At 39.2% G+C, this 19,235-nt stretch overlaps 1 protein-coding gene across 3 annotated transcripts; it reads left to right on the top strand.

Moving 5' to 3' along the window:
• Positions 1-1,304: 1,304 nt before the first annotated feature.
• Positions 1,305-18,942, top strand: CUNH17orf99 (chromosome unknown C17orf99 homolog). 3 transcript variants are annotated; one of them, XR_011170091.1, is made up of 7 exons: positions 1,311-1,554; positions 1,852-1,887; positions 4,028-4,321; positions 6,372-6,576; positions 7,559-7,653; positions 18,584-18,753; positions 18,831-18,942. XR_011170091.1 is itself a non-coding variant. In XM_069097376.1 (6 exons), the coding sequence occupies exons 1-6, from the start codon at positions 1,521-1,523 to the stop codon at positions 18,599-18,601; spliced, it is 711 nt and encodes a 236-aa protein (XP_068953477.1). In that variant the 5' UTR covers positions 1,305-1,520; the 3' UTR covers positions 18,602-18,744. The 3 variants fall into 3 exon arrangements, 1 of the variants encoding a protein (XP_068953477.1); XM_069097376.1 differs by lacking the exon at positions 18,831-18,942 and having other exon boundaries at positions 1,305-1,554; positions 7,559-7,682; positions 18,584-18,744; XR_011170092.1 differs by lacking the exon at positions 18,831-18,942 and having other exon boundaries at positions 1,320-1,554; positions 6,372-6,641; positions 18,584-18,624.
• Positions 18,943-19,235: the final 293 nt, after the last annotated feature.

Raw genomic sequence — 19,235 nt, 5'->3', positions numbered from 1 at the left:
CTCAGTCTAAGCCTAGAATACTCTACCTTGTTTCTATTAGCTAGGTGTGAAAATACATCTAAAGAACCATCAGTTTTTCTTTATCATAGGGAGGTTTTAGCCACCATACCAGATTGTGGATGATATGGTTGGCAGATGGCCCTGAAGTGACTATTCCAGAAACTAGTAACATGGGATGATGCCCAGAAGAGATGACCACACCTAGCAGCTGCTACCATTACATGAGTAAAGAAATGCCCAGTTGAAAGTACACACTGAGTTACCCACAGACCAGTGGAGACCTCACACCCAATGGGGAACAGTGATCCTGACGGGCCAAAGACATGAGCTACCCCCTCCACACTGGTACCACATTTCCCATGTGCATGACCTTAATCCATGTGTGTGTCTACTGTCCTCAAAGAAGTTGTAAATATTTGTGTGAGACTGTGCCTCAGGTTTATGGGGGGAAATATTCTATTGCAATTCTCTTTACTGTGCTATTTAATTAAATGCCTTTGATTTTAACTAATATGTCCTCTGGTTGGCTAGAAGGGAAAAAATATATCAGTGGGTGTTTTGTGAGCTATGCTTCTGAGTGGAGTGGATATGACCACACAATATCTATTAGGAAAGCACTGTGTATGAAAGGGCATCACTAGATTCTACATTATCATTATTACTATATGCCCAGCTCTATGGGAGGCACTGGAAGACAGTGGGACAAGAAAGCTGCTATGCTTCCCATTTCATTCATTCCTTAAATATCTGCAGAACATTTACTGTGTATAAGGCACTATGCTGAATATTGATGGTGGGAGGGGTAAAATGCTTTTCAGAAAAGCATGTCTCTGCCCTCAAAGAAGCTTACAGTACAGTAGTGGGGATAAAACACAAGGACTGTATTAAAAGGCAAGGTCTGGATGCGTAGTAAAAGACAAAAGCAAGTCTGCTGGACACAAAGGAGGGAGAGATCACTTTCTTTTGGGAGGAGGTAAACAGAGTAAAGATGGGTCTCAGAGATAAAGAAAAACTTCATGGGATAAGGCAACATTTGAGATTGTATTGAAGTATGGATAGGAACTATAGACAAGAAGAGATATGGTAGAAGGATTTTCCAGGTAGCGGAAATAACATGTACAAAGGCACAAAAGTGGGAAAGTATGGGGACATATTTAGGCATCAGAGATGAGAACAATTTGTGCATGAAAGGGAGCTGGTCCTCAGATTTGGCAGCTCTCCAGGGAGATGTAGAGAAGGGGATATTTGAGTGAGGGTGACAGGTGGGAAGTCATTTATAACTGTTGTCTGACTTCATTTCTATTCGATCCCAGTAGACAGAAGCCCTCTGGGCATTACCTGGCTTTCTTAGTTATCTGCATTCTGCAGGCAATCCCTGATGGGCTGGGAAGAGGAGGGCAGGGCCTCTCTGGGGTGTGGTAAGAAGCCTGTTGGCCCCCAGGGCCACAGTCAAGTTAGTGAAGAAGTAGAGAAGTGAAGACTGGGGTGGCCATAAAGCAAAGGGACCTGAGGCTTAAGCTATGGAGCTTCTTCTGCTCTGCATGGCCATACTTGGTGAGCTAGCCCTATATCAGTGGGGACAGAGTGGTGAGAGGAGTTGTCCTAGGGATACCCAGAAGAAGGGAGTAGGTGTGCAGAGGACGGTCTGGAGGTACACTGGGGAACGAACTGGAGTCATAAAGAAGAATGAGACATAAGACTCCCCCCAATGCCCAGCGTCCTATGTTTTGCTACCTTAGCTTCCTAAAGATTAGAAGCTTTTCTCTGCTTGCCCCTCTTTAGCCTTCCAGGCCCTCTTGCCCCTCAGTTTTATGTTGAGACCTCTTCTTACCAAACTCATCTCTTTTACAGCCATCAGCAGCTCCTCTGGAGTGCAAAGAGAAGAAGGTAAGTACAAAAACAGTCAAGGGATAAGGAGAATCCAAGTCTGATGGCAAGAAGACAGTAGCAGGACACAGCTGGACCCCATTTCTGCCACTCATTATTTGTATGGTCTTGGGAAAATCACTTCACCTTTAAATTTCAGTTCCTTCATCTTTAAAACAAGGGAGTGACTGGATGCTCTCTTAGGTCCCCTCCAGTTCTAAAATTAGGATTCTATGATCTGATCCTATAACTTGGAGTCTACCCCTCAAACCCAGGGACAATCTAGATACTCTGAGATGGCTGGAATTAGAAGTCCCTTTGGCCCCAGCCAGAATTACAGACAGAAAGCACTAGAGAATAGACAGCTTGGGAAAACGGGGAAACGTTTCATCAGAGTATTGAGGGAGCATGGAGGAGTCTTCTCCATGTACGGGCCAGCTATAGGCTACAGGGGTAGCCAAAGATACCACACCTCCTAGAAGATGAGACCAGCTCTGGAAGAGAGTGGGATGAAGTCGGGTAATAAGGACTTGTCTCTCTGGAACCTACTTTTCCCCTATGCCCCATTCCCACTTCCTGGGTAAGTAGATAGGTTCATACTGGCTTCCCAGAGGAAATAAATCCAGCTGTGTCCAGAAAAACATGAGACTCTTCTGGGGAAAATAAGTTTCCACAGGATTTGCAAGGCATGTCAGATTTTTTTTTTTTAAGGGAAAGAAGCAACAATAATTTGAACCCAAAGAAGTTGCCTGTGGCCTGGTCTGCCTTGGGGAAAGAGATCTGAGAAGAGAAGCCCTTGGTGCCCAAGGCAGGATTAGCCCAGCCACTTCCATTTCTAGGATCCTTATCAAAAGGCATAGGGCAAAGGGCCCCTTTTTAGGGAGTCCCACAGTCCTTCAAGAAAGATAAGGCCCCAGACTGGGGAATGAGATGGTAAGAAATGCTCCAGGTTGAGCAAAACCAGACATAAAGGGCCCAGGGTAAAAGATTGTTAGACAAGACTCAACCCCTCTTGCTTCCCCCATAATCGTGGAGGATAAATGTTCTTGGGAAACAAGGGGATGAATCTCTTCAACAGGAGAAGGGAGAAGCGGAGTTAAGGGAGAGGATGGATGTCCCAGTGGTGGGGTCTGGATAGGGACTAGAAGTCTGGAGCAAGAGGTCCTAGTACCCACTCTGCCACCTCCTAGTTACAATATCGGGCAAGGTTCTCTTTGGGGCTCAACTTCATCTTTAAAATAAGGCAGTAAGATCATAGAGTTAGAACCAGCAATCCCCCCTATTTTATAGGTGAGGAAACTGAGGCTTCAAGAAGTAAGTGATTGGGGTGGCTAGGTGGCACCAGCCCTGGAGTCAGGAGGACCTGAGTTCAAATCTGACCTCAGTCACTTAACACTAGCTGTGTGACCATGGGCAAGTCACTTAACCCCAATTGCCCTGCCTTCCCCCCTCCAAAAAGCAAAAAAAAAAAAAAGTGATTTATCCAAGGTCTCACCAGTAACAAGTAGCCAAGCCATATGTTTAATAGGAATGTAAATGTAGAACCTATATCCAATTGCATGCTGTCTTGGGGAAGGACCCCAGTAGAGAGGGGAGAAAATTTATAAGTTATGAAAGTGAATGTTGAAAACTAAAAATAAATAAACTAACTTATATTAAAAAAAAAGTCATAGCCAAGCCATGACTCAAAGCCATATACTCTGGCCCCAAATCTAAGGCTTTTCCCACTAGACCACACTGTCTCTCTAGCAGTGTGACCTGATCTCCAGGGTCCTTTACAGTTCTAATGTTCTTTGTATGAGTCTATGACCCAGAAGTCTTGGTTTGTTGTCCTGCATCCTCCAGTCAGTCTGCTGAGGTGCTATTTACTGGAGAGAGAAGGAGCTAACTAGAGTTGAGTAGAGAGAGAAACATAAAAGGTTGGAGTAGAAATATACCTTTGTCATCTCTTCACTCTTTAAAAATTTTTTTTTAATTTCTTCACCCTTTTTTTCTAGTTTTTCTGTCCCTTTCTTTTCATTTTTGTCTCCATTTTCTACCCATCTATTTCTTTCTATTGCTTCCCTTCTTTTCTTCTCTGTTTATTTCCCTTTCCTCCCTTCTTTTCTTCTCCTTGAGATCATGCAGGTAAAGAGATTTGCAATCCCTCTGTTCTCCACAGGAGTCCTGTCTAAACCCATCATCTACAAAATCATAAAGATCTTTCCAAAAAGCCGACTAGTTCATATTTTATGCCACTCAATTCAGGGCCCTCCAATTATAAACTACATCCTCATGGAGACATCTGGCATCATGATATCGAAGAGGATCATGGATAATGGGCACCCAGCCAGATTTCCTATTCTTGCCACATTCAAAACCCGGCCAGATTTACTCAATTACTATTGCCATGCAAGCACAGCTTTGGGGCAAACAGCCTACAGTGACATACTGAAGCTCTTCTGGGAATTGTGGGGTAGGTGGGGTTGTTGGTGGGCATGGGACTTTAGGGATTAGAGATTAAGGTGGAATGGGCTATGAGAGTAGGACCTGCTAAAACTTAGGTTACAAAGACAGCTTTAAAAGGTCCAGCCTGTATTTGTTAGCGTCTCTCTCTAAAAGTACAAATTATGTTTATAGGTCAACATGGTCTGCTAAGGATGTCTCACCATGCTGTGTGATGGTAAGGGTCCATGGAATTGTGTTTGGAGAGAACAGAGTATAGGGATATGAGGCATCTAAAGGCAGAATTGATAATATCCTAAGAATCATGGGCCACATGTAGGTGGAAGGGAAAGGACCTCAGAGATCAGCTGATCTCAAAATTCAGCCTCTTCATTTTATAGATGAGGAAACTGAGGATTGAAAAATATCTTGACTCTGACATTAACTCAATGCTAGATGTCCAAGTTCCTAGAAGTTCTCTTTCCACCATACTATAAGATCTCAGAGTTAGTGTCTTTCTAGGTGTAGGCTGCATGAAAACCAATTTGAGAAATAGTGTAAACTGAAAGGGGGGGAGGGGAAGAATAGAAAGAAAATCAATTAATAAATCAGTTAATCAACAAATTAAATGATTATTGATTAATCAAGGATCAGGGGGTCATAGAGAATAAGATGAACATGTTCAAGTATTTCATAGGAAAGGACTCATACCCAGAGAACAAGTAAGTTTTAAATACCTTGTCATGTACTATGCTAGGTAAGCTATGCACCTAATATTGTAATCAGGAAAAATGAGATCCCCTGATGATGGTGCTAGATTCTGCATGCGACACAAAAGAATGATATTCAACCTTCATTAAACTCCTATCATGAGCAGTGTATGAGAAGCAGCATGGCATTTTGGGTAAAAGCCAGACTTGGAGTCAGAAGGATCTGGGTTTATGTCCTGCCTCAGTGTCCAAAGCAGTTCTCTAAGATGATAAATTACACAAGAGTTGCAGATGTGCAACCTCCTTTATGGAGGGAGTTTTCATACTGGAAAAAATCACAGGGTTTGTGCGAAAAATAAAATAAAATGAAAAATGTGCAGTGTTCTGTGCTAGGTGCTGAGGAATACAAAGATGAATAAAAAGCATTCTAATAAGATGTTTCCTGACTGCTAAGAGTTAAGAGTTAGTTGGGGAGATAAAGTTTATCCATGTGAACTAATATTGAACAACACAAGACAGAATATAATGATATGATAATGGTTTATTGTGTGGTCAAGAATATAAGTGTTGAGGAAGCTAGGTGGCGCAGTCAATAGAGCACTGGCCCTGGAGTCAGGAGGACCTGAGTCCAAATCCTACCTCAGACACTTAACAGAAAAACTAGCAGTGTGACCTTGGGCAAGTCACTTAACCCCAATTGCTCTACCCTCCCCCCTCCAAAAAATTATATGTGTTGTATACAGAAGACAGGAAAGAAGGAAATAAATACTTGTGTCTATTATGCGCCAATCACTCTGCTAAGTACTTTATAAATATTACCTCTTTTGACCCTCACAACAACCCCAGGACATAGGTACTATAATTTTGCCCATTCTACTGTTGAAGAAAATGAGGCAACCAGAAGTTAAATGATTTAGGTCCTTGACCTAAACTGCTTAGGAAGAGAGAGATGAGAAGTCGCTCTAGGCTAGTCAGAGAAGGCTTCATGGAAGAGGTGGGAGTAAGAGTTGAATTGTTAGAGGGCATTAGCAGGCCAGAGGCCCCTTCCCTTGCCTCTGGCAATAATTAGCTATGTACTCCCCATTTCTGACCACATATTCCTCTTGTACACTAGCCAGTGTCCTCTGATCATGCCTTGAGAGGAGCCCCAGTTGCAAGGCTATGATCAGTTTGGGACCTCCAGTAAATGCTCCTGAGAAATGAACGCATTGATGGCTTGATGAGTGAAAAAAGGAGAAGAGAAGATGTTAGTGGGGCTGTACAAAAAGAGACATGGTTCCCTCCTCTTCAATTAAGTTAGAATTCTAGACCCCTAAGAACACTACACCTACTTGACCATTTTCTCCTTCCATCCCTGCCTTCTTTCCACAGTACCAGTATCCCAGCCTCAGACCAACTTCACCCTGGTGGATACAGGATCAAGTCAAATGGTGGTGGTGTCATGCCTGGCATCTGAGGGCAGCCCACCCATCATTTACACGCTATTCAGGAAAGATGGGCACATCTTAATGGAGGAGAAACCCCACCCTGGAAGACCAGCCAGCTTTTCCTTCCCAGTGAACAAAATATCAGCCTGGTATGCATGTTAGGCCAAAAATATTGGCAGTACAAAGTGCAGTGCCCTCACACTGGTGCCCCCAGGTAAGAGATCCTTTATTTAGACAAACGAGGAAGGAAGGGAGGGAAGCCCAGGAAGAATGAAATCCCAATGAGGCTGCCGCTGACGGTACCCATGTGTCCTTGAGTTCAGTGATGGTTAGGATCTGAGCTTTTCACAGGCCTTAAGGATCTGTAATTGAACTTGTGTGGATACTTGCCAGGGCTGTTCTAGTAAATACTTAATAACCAGCTCTCCAGAAAACAACAACAATGTAACCATGATACACTTTAAAGTTGAATCTGCCTTATTCTCTCTTAAGCCTAGACAATCGACAGAACAATAAATCAAGACTTGATTTGTATCATTTTCTGATTTCTAAGACATAAATGCTCACATTGAAAATTTAGCAATCAGCCTTTTGAATCCAGTATGACCACCTCTGCTCATAGGCTTTATGTATCTTAGTTAGTTTTTACAGACTGCTATGACTAAACTAATTACCTGGTAGCCAAATTTAGCTTTAAATTTACAACAGATGATGTAACTGGGCCCATATACAAAAATTTTCTACATTAATAGGATCTACCAGAGATTTTATTCTTCAGGTATAGCCTTTAAGAATGCAGTCACCTACATGCCATTGGGAGAGGACTTAGAGGATGACCTTGTACCTAAACTATGAAAATCCCCTCAACATCTGCTCTTTGGCCTGGGAAAGAACTGATGGCAATGGAGAAAGCCCCCAGCCAGGGTCAGCATGCTCCCACCCAACAGCAAAAAGACAGGCTCCTCTTCCCCACTTCTCAACATTTCTTCCAAAATCCTTTCCCACTCTTGAGATTCTATGACTTCTTCTGGTTGGGGAGGGGGAAAGGACCCTAAACCTGAAAGAAATCTGAAAGAAAGTTTTTTTTTTTTTTTTTTTTTTTAACATTGTTGGTCTTGCTATGTCTCACAGGGGAGCTGCCCTTGGCACCAACTTTTGTACTGGCTATAAGTCTGACTTCCATTGTGGCTGCCACATTTACAATCTTGTAGCAGAACAAGACAAAGGTGAGGACTATGAGCCAGGGAAGGACAAGGTAAGGAAAGTAGGAGTTAGGAGAGGCAGTGTCTATCCCAGAGCAAAGGGTAGAGAAAAAAGGCAAAGGTGTTAACAGCCATGATGGCACCAGCTAGGAAGTCAGAGGGTTAAGTATGTATGGTTACATGTTTGTGCGTTTAAGAGTTTAGGCTGTGGTCATTGCCAAAGTGTTACCAATTCCTTGGAGGTTCCTAGGTACCTTTCTTCTTCCCTTCCTTCTTTCCTTCCTTTTTTCCTTCCTTCTTTCCTTCCTTTTTTCCTTCCTTCCTTCCTTCTCTTCTGCCTTCCTTCTCTCTTTCCTTCCCCCTCCTTCCTTTCTCTCTCTCCCTCTCTCCTTCCCTCCTGCCTTCCTTGTTTCCTTCCTTCCTTCTTTCCTGTCTCTTCCTGTAAAAAAACTTGTGTAGTATGTTATAGTGGGGATTTTTGTTAGTTTGGATATTAGATAGGAATTAGATAGTCACTGTAGTCCCTTCCAACTCTAAAATACTGTAAATATTTTCTCCATCCCTCTCTTAAGCCTAGACAATCAACAGAACAATAAATCAAGCCTTGATTTGTACCATTTGCTGATTTCCAAGACATAAATGCTCACATTGAAAATAAATGCCTTTTGAGGTGGCACAGTAAATAGACCACCACTCCTGGAGTCAGGAGGACCTGAGTTCAAATTTGGCCCCAGAAACTTAACACTTACTAGCTGTGTGACCTTGGGCAAGTCATTTAACCCTAATTGCCTTGTCTTCCCCCTCCAAAAAAAAATTAATGCCTTTTGCTTTTATACCATATTAAGTAAAATCTACCAATACACTGCTTAGATGTGACAGTATATGCAGTATTTCACAACCCCTCCCCTACAATGATGATGATGATAATAGCTGACTTTATATAGTGCTTACTATGTGTTAGACACTGAGCTAAGCACTTTATAGTTGTTATCTCATTTGATACTCATCACAACACTGGGAGCTAAATGCTATTATTATCCTCATTTTACGGATGGGGAAAGTGAGGCAAACATCAGTGAAGTGACTTGCCCAGGTTCACATAGCTAGTAAGTGTCTGAGACTAGATTTAAATTCAGGTCTTTTTCAATTTTTCTCTACAGTCAAGATTAGTCATAACTACATTCAATTTTGTTTTTTTCTTTCCGTTTATTGCTGTAGTCATTGCATATGTCGTTTTCCTCACTCTACTTTCTTCACTCTGTATCAGTTCATTTAAGTCCCATGTTTTTCTGAATTTCTCTTTTTTGTTTTATTTCATGGCATAGCAATAAGCTATTATATTCAAATAAAGCAGCTTATTCATCAGTTCCTCCAATCAATGGATATTTATTTTCTTCCATTTTTTTGCTATCATAAAAAAGTGCTTCAAAAAATATATTTTTTGGTCTTTATTAATTTGTTTGTTTACTTTTAGTTTACAAGATTCATTCCACAATTCCTTGAGTTTCAAATTTTCATCCCCTCCCTCTTCTCCCCCCCTCATAATGGCATACAATCAAGTATAGGATCTACAAATACTTTCACATTAGACATTAGTCTATAGAGACAAATTGTGTCAGATGGAATGAAAAATGGGAAAGAGGAAACAAAACCAGACAAGAAAAAGAAAAGGATCTGGTAGTTTACTTCAGTCTGGATTCAAACTCAGTTCTTTCTAGTTCTTTCTCTGAATGCAGACATCTCTCTCCATCATGAGTCTTTTGGGATTGACTTATAACACTGCATTGCTGAGAAGAGTCCAATCTATCTAAGTTGGTTGTCACACATATGTTGTGTCTGTAATTGTGTACAAATTTCTCCTGGTTCTATTCTTCTCAATCAGCATCAGTTCGTATAAGCCTCTCCAGGTAAATATGAAGTCCATCTGCTCCTTGTTTCTTATAGCACAATAGTATTCCATTACATGCATATGCCACAACTTGTTCAGCCATTCCCCAATTGATGGGCACCCCCTTGATTTCTAATTCTTTGCCACCCACAAAAAGAGCTGCTATAAATATTTTTGTATGTATGGGTCTTCCTCCCACTTCTATTGATCTCTTTGGGATACAACCCTAGAAGTGGTATTGCTGGGTCAAAGGGTATGAAATTATTTTTAGCCCTTTGAGCATAATTCCAGATTGCTCTCCAGAAAGATTGGATCAGTTCACAACGCCACCAGCGATGCATTAGTGTTCCAATTTGCCCACATCCTGTCCAGCATTTGTCATTTTCCTGTTTTGTCATCTTAACCAATCTGACTGGTGAGATGTGGTACCTCAGAGTTGTTTTGATTTGCATTTCTCTAATCAATAGTGATTTAGAGCATTTCTTCATGTGCTTATAGATATCTTTAATCTCTTTCTCTGAAAACTGCCTGTTCATACCCTTTGACCATTTATCAATTGGGGAATGACTTATATTCTTATAGATTTGACTCAATTCTCTGTATATTTTAGAAATGAATCCTTTATTGGAGACATAGGTTATAAAACATTTTTTCCCAATTTCCCACTTCCCTCTTAATCTTGGTTACATTGGCTTTGTTTGTACAGAAGCTTTTCAATTTGATGTAATCAAAATTATCCATTTTGCATTTTATAATGCTCTCTAATTCTTGTTGGGTCATAAAGTCTTTCCCTCTCCATAGATCTGACAGGTAAACTACTCCTTGCTTTCCAAGATTGCTTACAGTATAAACCTTTATACCTAGATCATGCACCCATTTAGACTTAATTTTAATATACAGTGTTAGATAATGGTCTATGCCCAGTTTCTGCCATACTATATTCCAGTTTTCCCAGCAGTTTTTGTCAAATAGTGAGTTCTTATCCCCAAAACTGGGGTCTTTGGGTTTATCAAACAATAGATTACTATAGTCATTGACTGCTGAATCTTGTGTGCCCAATCTATTCCATTGATCCACGACTCTATTCCTCAGCCAGTACCAAGTAGTTTTGATGACTGCTGCTTTATAATACAGATTAAAATCTGGTATAGCTAGTCCACCTTCCCTAGCATTTCTTTTCACTAATTCCCTTGATATTCTGGACCATTTGTTCTTCCAAATGAATTTTGTTACTATTTTTTCTAGCTCTATAAAGTAGTTTTTTTGGTAAATTGATTGGTATGGCACTAAATATATAATTTTAGGTAAAATTGTCATTTTTATTATATTAGCTCAACCCAGCCAAGAACAATTTATATTTTTCCAGTTACTTGGATCTGACTTTATTTGTGTGAATAGTGTTTTGTAGTTGTGATCCTATAGGTCCTGGGTTTGTTTTTGGCAGGTAGATTCCCAAATATTTTATAATGTCTACAGTAACTTTAAATGGGATTTCTCTTTCTATCTCTTGCTGATGAATTTCATTAGAAATATAGAGGAATGCCGAGGATTTATTTGGGTTTATTTTTATATCCTGCAACTTTGCCAAATTTATTTATTGTCTCAAGTAGTTTTTTACTTGATTCTCTAGGATTCTCTAAGTATGCCATCATATCATCTGCAAAGATTGATAGCTTGGTTCTTCTTTGCCTAATTTGATTTCTTTTTCTTCTCTAATTGCTACTGCTAACATTTCTAGTACCAGATTGAATTAGAGGGGTGATAGTGGACACCCTTGTTTCACTCCTAATCTTATTGGAAATGCTTCTAGCTTATCCCCATTACATATAATACTTGCTGATGGCTTTAAATAGATGATAACTATTATTTTAAAGAAGGCTCCATTTATTCCTATACTTTCTAGCATTTTTAATAGGAATGGATTTGTACTTTGTCAAAAGCATTTTCTGCATCTATTGAGATAGTCATATGGTTTCTGCTAGTTTTATTTTAGATATGATCAATTATACTGATGGTTTTCTTAATACTAAACCATCCTTACATTCCTGGAATAAACCCTACCTGATCAAAGTGTATTATTCTTGAGATAAGTTGCTGTAGTCTTTTAGCTAATATTTTATTTAAAATTTTTGCATCTATATTCATGAGGGAAATTGGTCTATAATTTTCTTTCTCTGTTTTTTGATTTAGGTATCAGTACCATATTTGTGTCATAAAAAGAATTTGGTAGGACTCCTTCACTAATTTTCCCAAATACTTTGTAGAGTATTAGAATCAATTGTTCTTTAAGTGTTTGATGGAATTCACTAGTAAATCCATCTAGCCCTGGAGATTTTTTCCAAGGGAGTTCACTGATGGCTTGTTTGATTTCTTTTTCTGAGATGGGGTTAAGTAATTTACTTCATTTTCAGTTAATCTGGGCAACTTATATTTTTGTAAATATTCATTCATTTCACTAAGATTGTCAAATTTATGTGCATACAATTGGGAAAAATAATTCCTAATTATTGTTTTGATTTCCTCTTCATCAGAGGTAGATTCACCCTTTTCATTTTTGATACTCATAATTTGGTTTTCTTCTTTCTTTTTTTTTTATCATATGATTAAGTATCTATCAATTTTGTTGGTTTTTCATAATTCAAAAATTATTTTGCTACATCTGGGATTGTTTTTTTCTGTCATGGACTTCAGTGGAGCATATGCCTATCATCAGAACAGATTACCAGGTGAAGGATAAGGATAGTAGAGTAACTTTTTTTTTGGCATGATTCCCAATTACTTTCCAGAACGGTTGAATCAACTCACGATTCAAATGACACTGCCTGTTTTTTTTTACAGAAATGTGACATCAATTATTCACATTTTTGCCCTTTTGTCAGTTTTCTGGGTGTGAATCAAAGCCTCAGAGTTGTTTAAATATGCATTTCTCTTAGAACAGATCCAGAGCAATATTTCATATGGGTTTTAATACTTTACAATTATTTTGAGAATTGTTTATTCATATCTGTTGAACACATATATTTATTTATACAAACACAGAGAAATGACTCTTGAACAAGCATTTATTTATTTTCTTTTTAAAAATAGCTTTTTATTTATATCATGAAAACTTTTCCCAGTATCCTTTCCTCCCCCTTCCCAGAGAGCCAGTTCATATGATATTATTTAAAGAATAAAAGAAAGGGGCGGCTAGGTGGAACAGTGAATAGAGCGCTGGCCCTGGAGTCAGGAGGACCTGAGTTCGAATCTGGCCTCAGACACTTAACACACACACACAAAATAGCCGTGTGACCTTGGGCAAGTCATTTAACCCCAATTGCCCTTCAAAAAGCAAAAAAAAAAAGAATAAAAGAAAAGAAAAAGAAGAGAAAAAGACTACTAAAACCAATAAATACATAGAAAAAGATTAAAACTATACAAAATGGACCATACCCATGGATCTCCCACTGCTGCAAAAGAGTGTGGTGGGGATATCTTCTCATTTCTCTTCTTTGGGGCCATATTTGTTCTTTGTAATTTTGCAACTTTCACTTTTATTTATTTTCTGGTTCTTTCCACATTGTTTGCCTCAATTTCCTCATCTATAAAATAGAAATAACAATAGCACCTATCACAGTGAGTTTTTGTGAGGATCAAATGGGATAATAATTGTAAAGCTTTTAGCACAGTACCTGATGTGTAGTGAGCATTTTATAAATGTTGTTGTTATTATTATTAATTATTGTAGCCATTGTGTGTGTGTGGGGGGAGTATGTGTGAATGTATGTGTGTATATGTGTGTGAGAGAAAGAGACAGACAGACAGACAGAGAGCTAGGTGGCACAGTGTCTGGCCTAGAGTCAGGAAGACTCATGTTAAGTTCAAATCTGCCCTCAGAACTTAATAGCTGAGTGACCCTGGGCAAATCACTTAACCCTGTTTGCCTCAGTTTTCTCATTTGTCAAATGAGCTGAAGAAGGAAATGGCAAACCATTTATGTATTTTTGCCAAGAAAACCCCAAATGGAGTCTCAGAATGAGACACAGTTAGCTGTTGTCCAACTCTTACCTTATCTGAAAAATTTGATACGAAGATTTTTCCTCCCTTCAACCATTTTCCTTCCCTAATTATACAAACTTTCTTTGTGCAGAAGCTATTCAGTTTTATGTAATCAAAGTCATTTATTTTATCTTCATTGCCTCCATCCCTTATTTGGTTAAGAATACATTTCTTATCTACAACTGTGAAGATAATTATCTGCTTCTCTTCTAATTTTTTGAAAATAGTCTAATCTTTAATATTAAAGTCATATATTTATTTTGAATTTATTATGGTTCAACAAGTATTTATGAAGCACCTATTCCATGCTCAGCAGTAGGTACATACAACGATAAAAATGAAACATTCCTTGCTTTGAAGATGTTTACTTCTAATTAGGAGAAACAATACTTACACTGTTAGAAATACAAGACATTTTCCAGGGGGAAGGGAACTAAGAACTGAAGAGATTAAGAAAGGCCTCATCTAGGAAGAAAGTGGCAGTTGAGTTGAGCCTTGAAGAAAGCTAGGCCTTCTACAGAAGTGGGGAGGGAGTCTTTTCTGGCAATGAGAGACAGCATTTGTAAAGGCACACAGGTAAGAGAGAAGAACCATGCATGAGGATCAGGGGGTCAGGCAAGTTTGACTAGAATGTTGTGATCCTGAAATAAGGTAATGCATCATGTGTACCATGTACAGTCTGACAGAAAGACAATCTGATGGATTGTGAAGGACTTTAAATACCAGAGAAGTTTTCCTTTTATCCTAGAGGACAGAGGGGAGTCACTGACACTTTTTGAGCAGGGAATTGACTCATTCAGATCTGTAGTTTAGAAATATCAACTTGGGGGCAGCTAGGTGGCATAGTGAATAAAGTGTCAGCCCTGGAGTCAGGAGGACCTGAGTTCAAATCCAGCCTCAGACACTTAACATTTACTAGCTGTGTGACCTTGGTCAAGTCCAATTGCTCTGCCCTCCCCCCTCCAAAAAAAAAAAGAGGAAATATCAACTTGGCAGCTGGGAATAGTTTTGCTTAGAGTGGGGGAAGCCTGGAGGCAGAGAGATCATTTAGGAGGCTATTGAAATAGGCCAGGTAAGGGGTGATGACAGTGTAAAATAGGGTAATTGTCATGTGAGTGGAGAGAAAAGGATATGTGAGAGAGATGTCATGGAGGCAGAATCACTTAGACTTTGAAATTGATTGAATTTGAGTGGTGAGGGAAGAGGGGAAAGTAAAAAATAACTCTGATTCCACTTTTCTTGAAGGTGTGTGTTGGCAAATGTTTAACAATTAGCTCTGAAGGGGAAAAAATACACACAACACACTTTTATATTTAATCTTCATTCTTTTTTGGAAGCAATTTTGGGGTTAAAAGACTTGCTCAGGGTCACACAGCTAGGAAATATCAAAGGCTGAATTTGAACTCATCCTCTTGACTCTAGGACTGATGCTCCATCCACTATCCCACATTTAATCTTCATTATTAACATTTCTTCCATCACTTTCTTTTTTTTTACTTTTAGTTTTCAACATTCACTTCTATAAGATTTTGAGTTCTAAATTTTCTCTGTCTACCTTTCCTTCCTCCTCCCCAAGAAGCATGCAATCTGATATAGGCTATACATATACAATCATATTAAATATATTTCCACATTAGTCATGTTGTAAAGAAGAATTAGAACCAAAGTTGAGAAAGAAGAAACAAAAAAAGAGAAAGAGAGAAAATAGTAAGCTTTGGTCTGCATTCAGACTCCATAATTCTTTCTCTGGATATGGATAGCATTTTCCATCATGAATCTTTTGGGATTGTCTCAGATCCTTGCATTGCCTAGAAGAGCCAAGTCTATCAAAGTTGGTCATCACACTATGTGCTATTACTGTGCACAATGTTCTCCTGGTTCTGCTCACTTCACTCAGTATCAGTTCATATAAGTCTTTCAAGGTGTTTTTTTTAAGCAGTCGGGGGGATTAAGTAACTTGCTCAAGGTTACACAGCCAGTTATTTTGTGTGAGTGTTAAGTACCTGAGGCGGGAACCAAACCCAGGTCTCCGAACTCTGGGGCCAGCACTTTTACTCACTGTGCCACCTGGCCACCCCTCTTAAGGTTTTTCTGAAGTCCATCTGCTCATCATTTCTTATAGCACAATAGTATTCCATTACATTCATATGCTACAACTTGTTCAGCCATTCCCCAATTGATAAACATCCCTTCAGTTTCCAATTATTGGCTACCACAAAAAGAGCTGCTATAAATATTTTTGTACATGTGGGTCCTTTTCCCATTTTTATGATCTCTTTGGGATACAGACCTAGAAGTGGTATTGCTGGGTGAAAGGGTATGCACAGTTTTATAGCCCTTTGGGCATAGTTCTAAACTGCTTTTCAGAATGGTTACATCAGTTCACAACTCCACTAACAATGCATTAGTGTTCCAATTTTTCTATATCTTCTCTAATGTTTATCATTTTCCTGTTTTGTCATTATATCCTTATCTTGGTATATAGTGTAAGATGTTGATCTATGCCTAGTTTCTGTCATACTATTTTCCAGTTTTCCCAGCAGTTTTTGTCAAATAGTGAGTTCTTATCCCAGAAACTAAAGTCTTTGGGTTTATCAAACAGTAGATTACTATGGTCATTGACTACTGTGTATCACTTTCTTAAGTCTAGATAATCAACAAACAACAAATCAAACCCTGAGTTACAGTATTTGCTGATTTCCAACATGTAAATGTTCACACTGAAAATTTAACAAGTATTTCTCAAATAGAAGTTGCTCCTCTCTAAGTATTGACTCCTGTAAGCTTAACTCTCCAGCCTCTAGAATGCCTCAAAACTCAGATGAAGCCATTGTCATTTGCAGGGTCTACCAGCTGAAAAGATTGAACAGGCAACTTTCCTTGCTTATTTACTCTCTTATTTCATGAGTTGTTGTGCTCTGACCTGCCCCTTCCCCATCCCCACCCCCATGCTTCTGTGGCCAACCTTCTTATGAGGAGCTGCTCCTGAATTTAGCTATGATGGTCCTCAGACAGGAGACATATGGTTTGTTTTGTCACCAGCCGAGCTAGAAGTGCTCCCTGCTTGGTGTGACACTTGTTACAGCTTGAGCTCTGCTTAGGTAGGTTTGAAGAACCCAACATCAAACTACAATGACATTTTCAAGGGGGATTTTTGTGGTAAGGTTTTAAGCTACGTGATTCAATGCCTACACACAATGATTACATCACACACCTTTTGAAATGTGGAAGTACTGTTTGAAGTGGAGGAAATACCCTTGTGGATCACTCCCAGGCCTCTGTCCTCCAAGTCCTGCTGGGGTTTCTATAGGATCCATTCAACATTTTTTCCTCCCTGTGACTTTTGCTAAGTTTCTTCATTTCTTCAGATCTCATTTTCTTCATCTGAAAAATGAGAGACTTAGACCAGATCACCTTGAAGTTCTCTTCCAGCCTAAATCCTATGAACTTCATAGGATAGAATTCATAGAATGTAATGAAGATGGTTATAGAATCCTCAGAATATATAGACTGAGAGCTAGAAGAAACTTTGGAGTTCATCTAGTCCTCACAAATACAGAAATTAATCTATCTTTATTGATATGAATATTCTTTCCATTGATGTATACCACTACTACTTTGGGTTGAGTTGACTTGGGCCAATTCCCCAGTTAGTTTATACCTAATATTGGAATAAAAATGAGACAGATTGTCAACTTCTTGAGGACAGGAACTGACTTTTATTTTTCTTTGAATCCCCAAGTATGGTGCTTGGTTCATAGTAGGTGCTTAATTTTAATAATTGCTTATTGATTGACTGACAGATACCCATAGGTAATTCAACAGTTTAAAAAAAGGAGATTGTTTTAGCTAGTACAGGAGAAGGTTATTCAGCAAAGATATGTTCATGAGAAATCTCCAAGTTGATTCAGCCAAGTTAATTTCTCCTACCTCCGAGTTTCCAAAGGTTGTTGTTATTTGTCCTTTGTTCTCAAAGAGGTCCTTGGCATCAGGAAGGTGATGCTATGCATTTAAATACAGGAGGGCTATGGAAAGTCACCAGCTTCACTTTCTTCTCCAGAGGCATCTGGGTCCAGTGGTGACAGGGCAGGACACCTGAAGATGGTCTTAGATGAAGTGGGAGACCTTGGCTTTTTTAAGCTAAAGTCTTTAACAGATCTCAATTTGACTGAGGCAACACCCATTCAGTGAAGAAGGTTAAGTAAGAAAAGAGGCAGAGAATAGCCTCTTTACCTAGTGAAAAATAAATCAGTCTGGGAGGGAAAGACCCTTAGCGTTTCTGGCCTAATAGAAACAATTACTATTTACATTCACCCCTGAATCAATCAAGGCCCAAACAATGACCAAGTGGGGCTTGGTCTGGGACCTATTGTTGGCCAATCAATGAAAGCCAAAGTGCTTTTGCTTTAAGGAGACTGTTCTTAAAAAAAAAAAAAAAAGATTTCAGGGATCAAAAGTTACATTCCTTTGGGCAGAGAACCCTTGGGTAAGGAGTTCCTTTTCCTGTTTTGTACTCAGATGATCAGGAATTGATATTGACTGCAGAAGCCTTTCTTTCCCTGAGTCAATTAAGTCTTAAAGATGGTCTTCCATACCTTTTGGGGAAAATTAGCCTAATTTGCATTATACTGGGACACCTTGCTTGGGATTCTTGTTCCAAAGACCTTACTTTCTACTGGGGTTATAAATAAACCAGACATCTCTGTATCTCTGTGCAAGATAGGTCAAATGGAAGCTACAAAGAGAATCTATCAAAGACATTGAAAGAATAAAGATGCAAGTAGCAAAGGGGAAAGAATGCAGCACCTGTAAACATTTCAAAGTCTTGTGAATTTTTCCAGGGTCCTGTCAGAAAACAGAAAGTGGGGTATACTTGTAGATCAAGTAGAGAGTTAGGATTTCTGAGTTCTAAGACAGTCTCTTGCTCTGATTCATCATGTCATCAAGTATCAGCTATCTGCTCACTTTGTGATTCAGTTTTACCTTTTGTAAAATTGGACAAATAACTTTTTCTCTTCTCTTCCCTAGGTACAGATGAACATATGACAATAAAGAGCTTGTCAAGACAGTTTTGGGCATGGAATTTCAAGGTGAACTATCATGAAGCATCACCATTTATCATTACCAAAAGATCTTGATGTCAAACCAGATATCCCAAAGCTCCAGTCCCAGGGGCAGCTATGTGGTGCTGGCTGATAGTGCTGGCTCTGAAGTAAGGAGGATCTGAATTCAAATCTAGCCTCAGACACTTACTAGCTGTTTGACCCCAGGCAAGTGAGCTAAACCCAATTGCCTCCAAAAAAAAAATAAATAAAATTTTAAAAGCAAAACAAAAAACTCTAGTCCCCAAAAACATTAGAAACTTTGAATAAATACACCTAGAAGTGGCTGGTTCATTGCCTTCTTGGCTTGAGAGTTTTTTCCATGTTTGAAGATATGAATGTGTCTCCTTTCAGAGGGAAAAGCTGATGAATGGAAGGACTAAGAAATAGAGTGGAGGCATAGACCCCTATCTTCAATTAATTTTAGTTCAATTCAATAAAGTTTCTCACATGTTTACAATGTACAAGGCACTGTTAGGTCTTTATGATACAAAAACAAAAAACCTCCATAGGCCCAGACTTCAAAGAGCTTATACTCTACTGGAAAATGTGACACAACTGTTGAGGTTTAGGATTAG

This window comes from Petaurus breviceps, unplaced genomic scaffold, assembly GCF_028583685.1.
Source record: "Petaurus breviceps papuanus isolate PSGF00001 unplaced genomic scaffold, PetGlider_PUasm1.0 358, whole genome shotgun sequence".
Lineage (NCBI taxonomy): Eukaryota > Metazoa > Chordata > Mammalia > Diprotodontia > Petauridae > Petaurus > Petaurus breviceps.
This window is presented reverse-complemented; position numbering and strand designations above follow the sequence as displayed.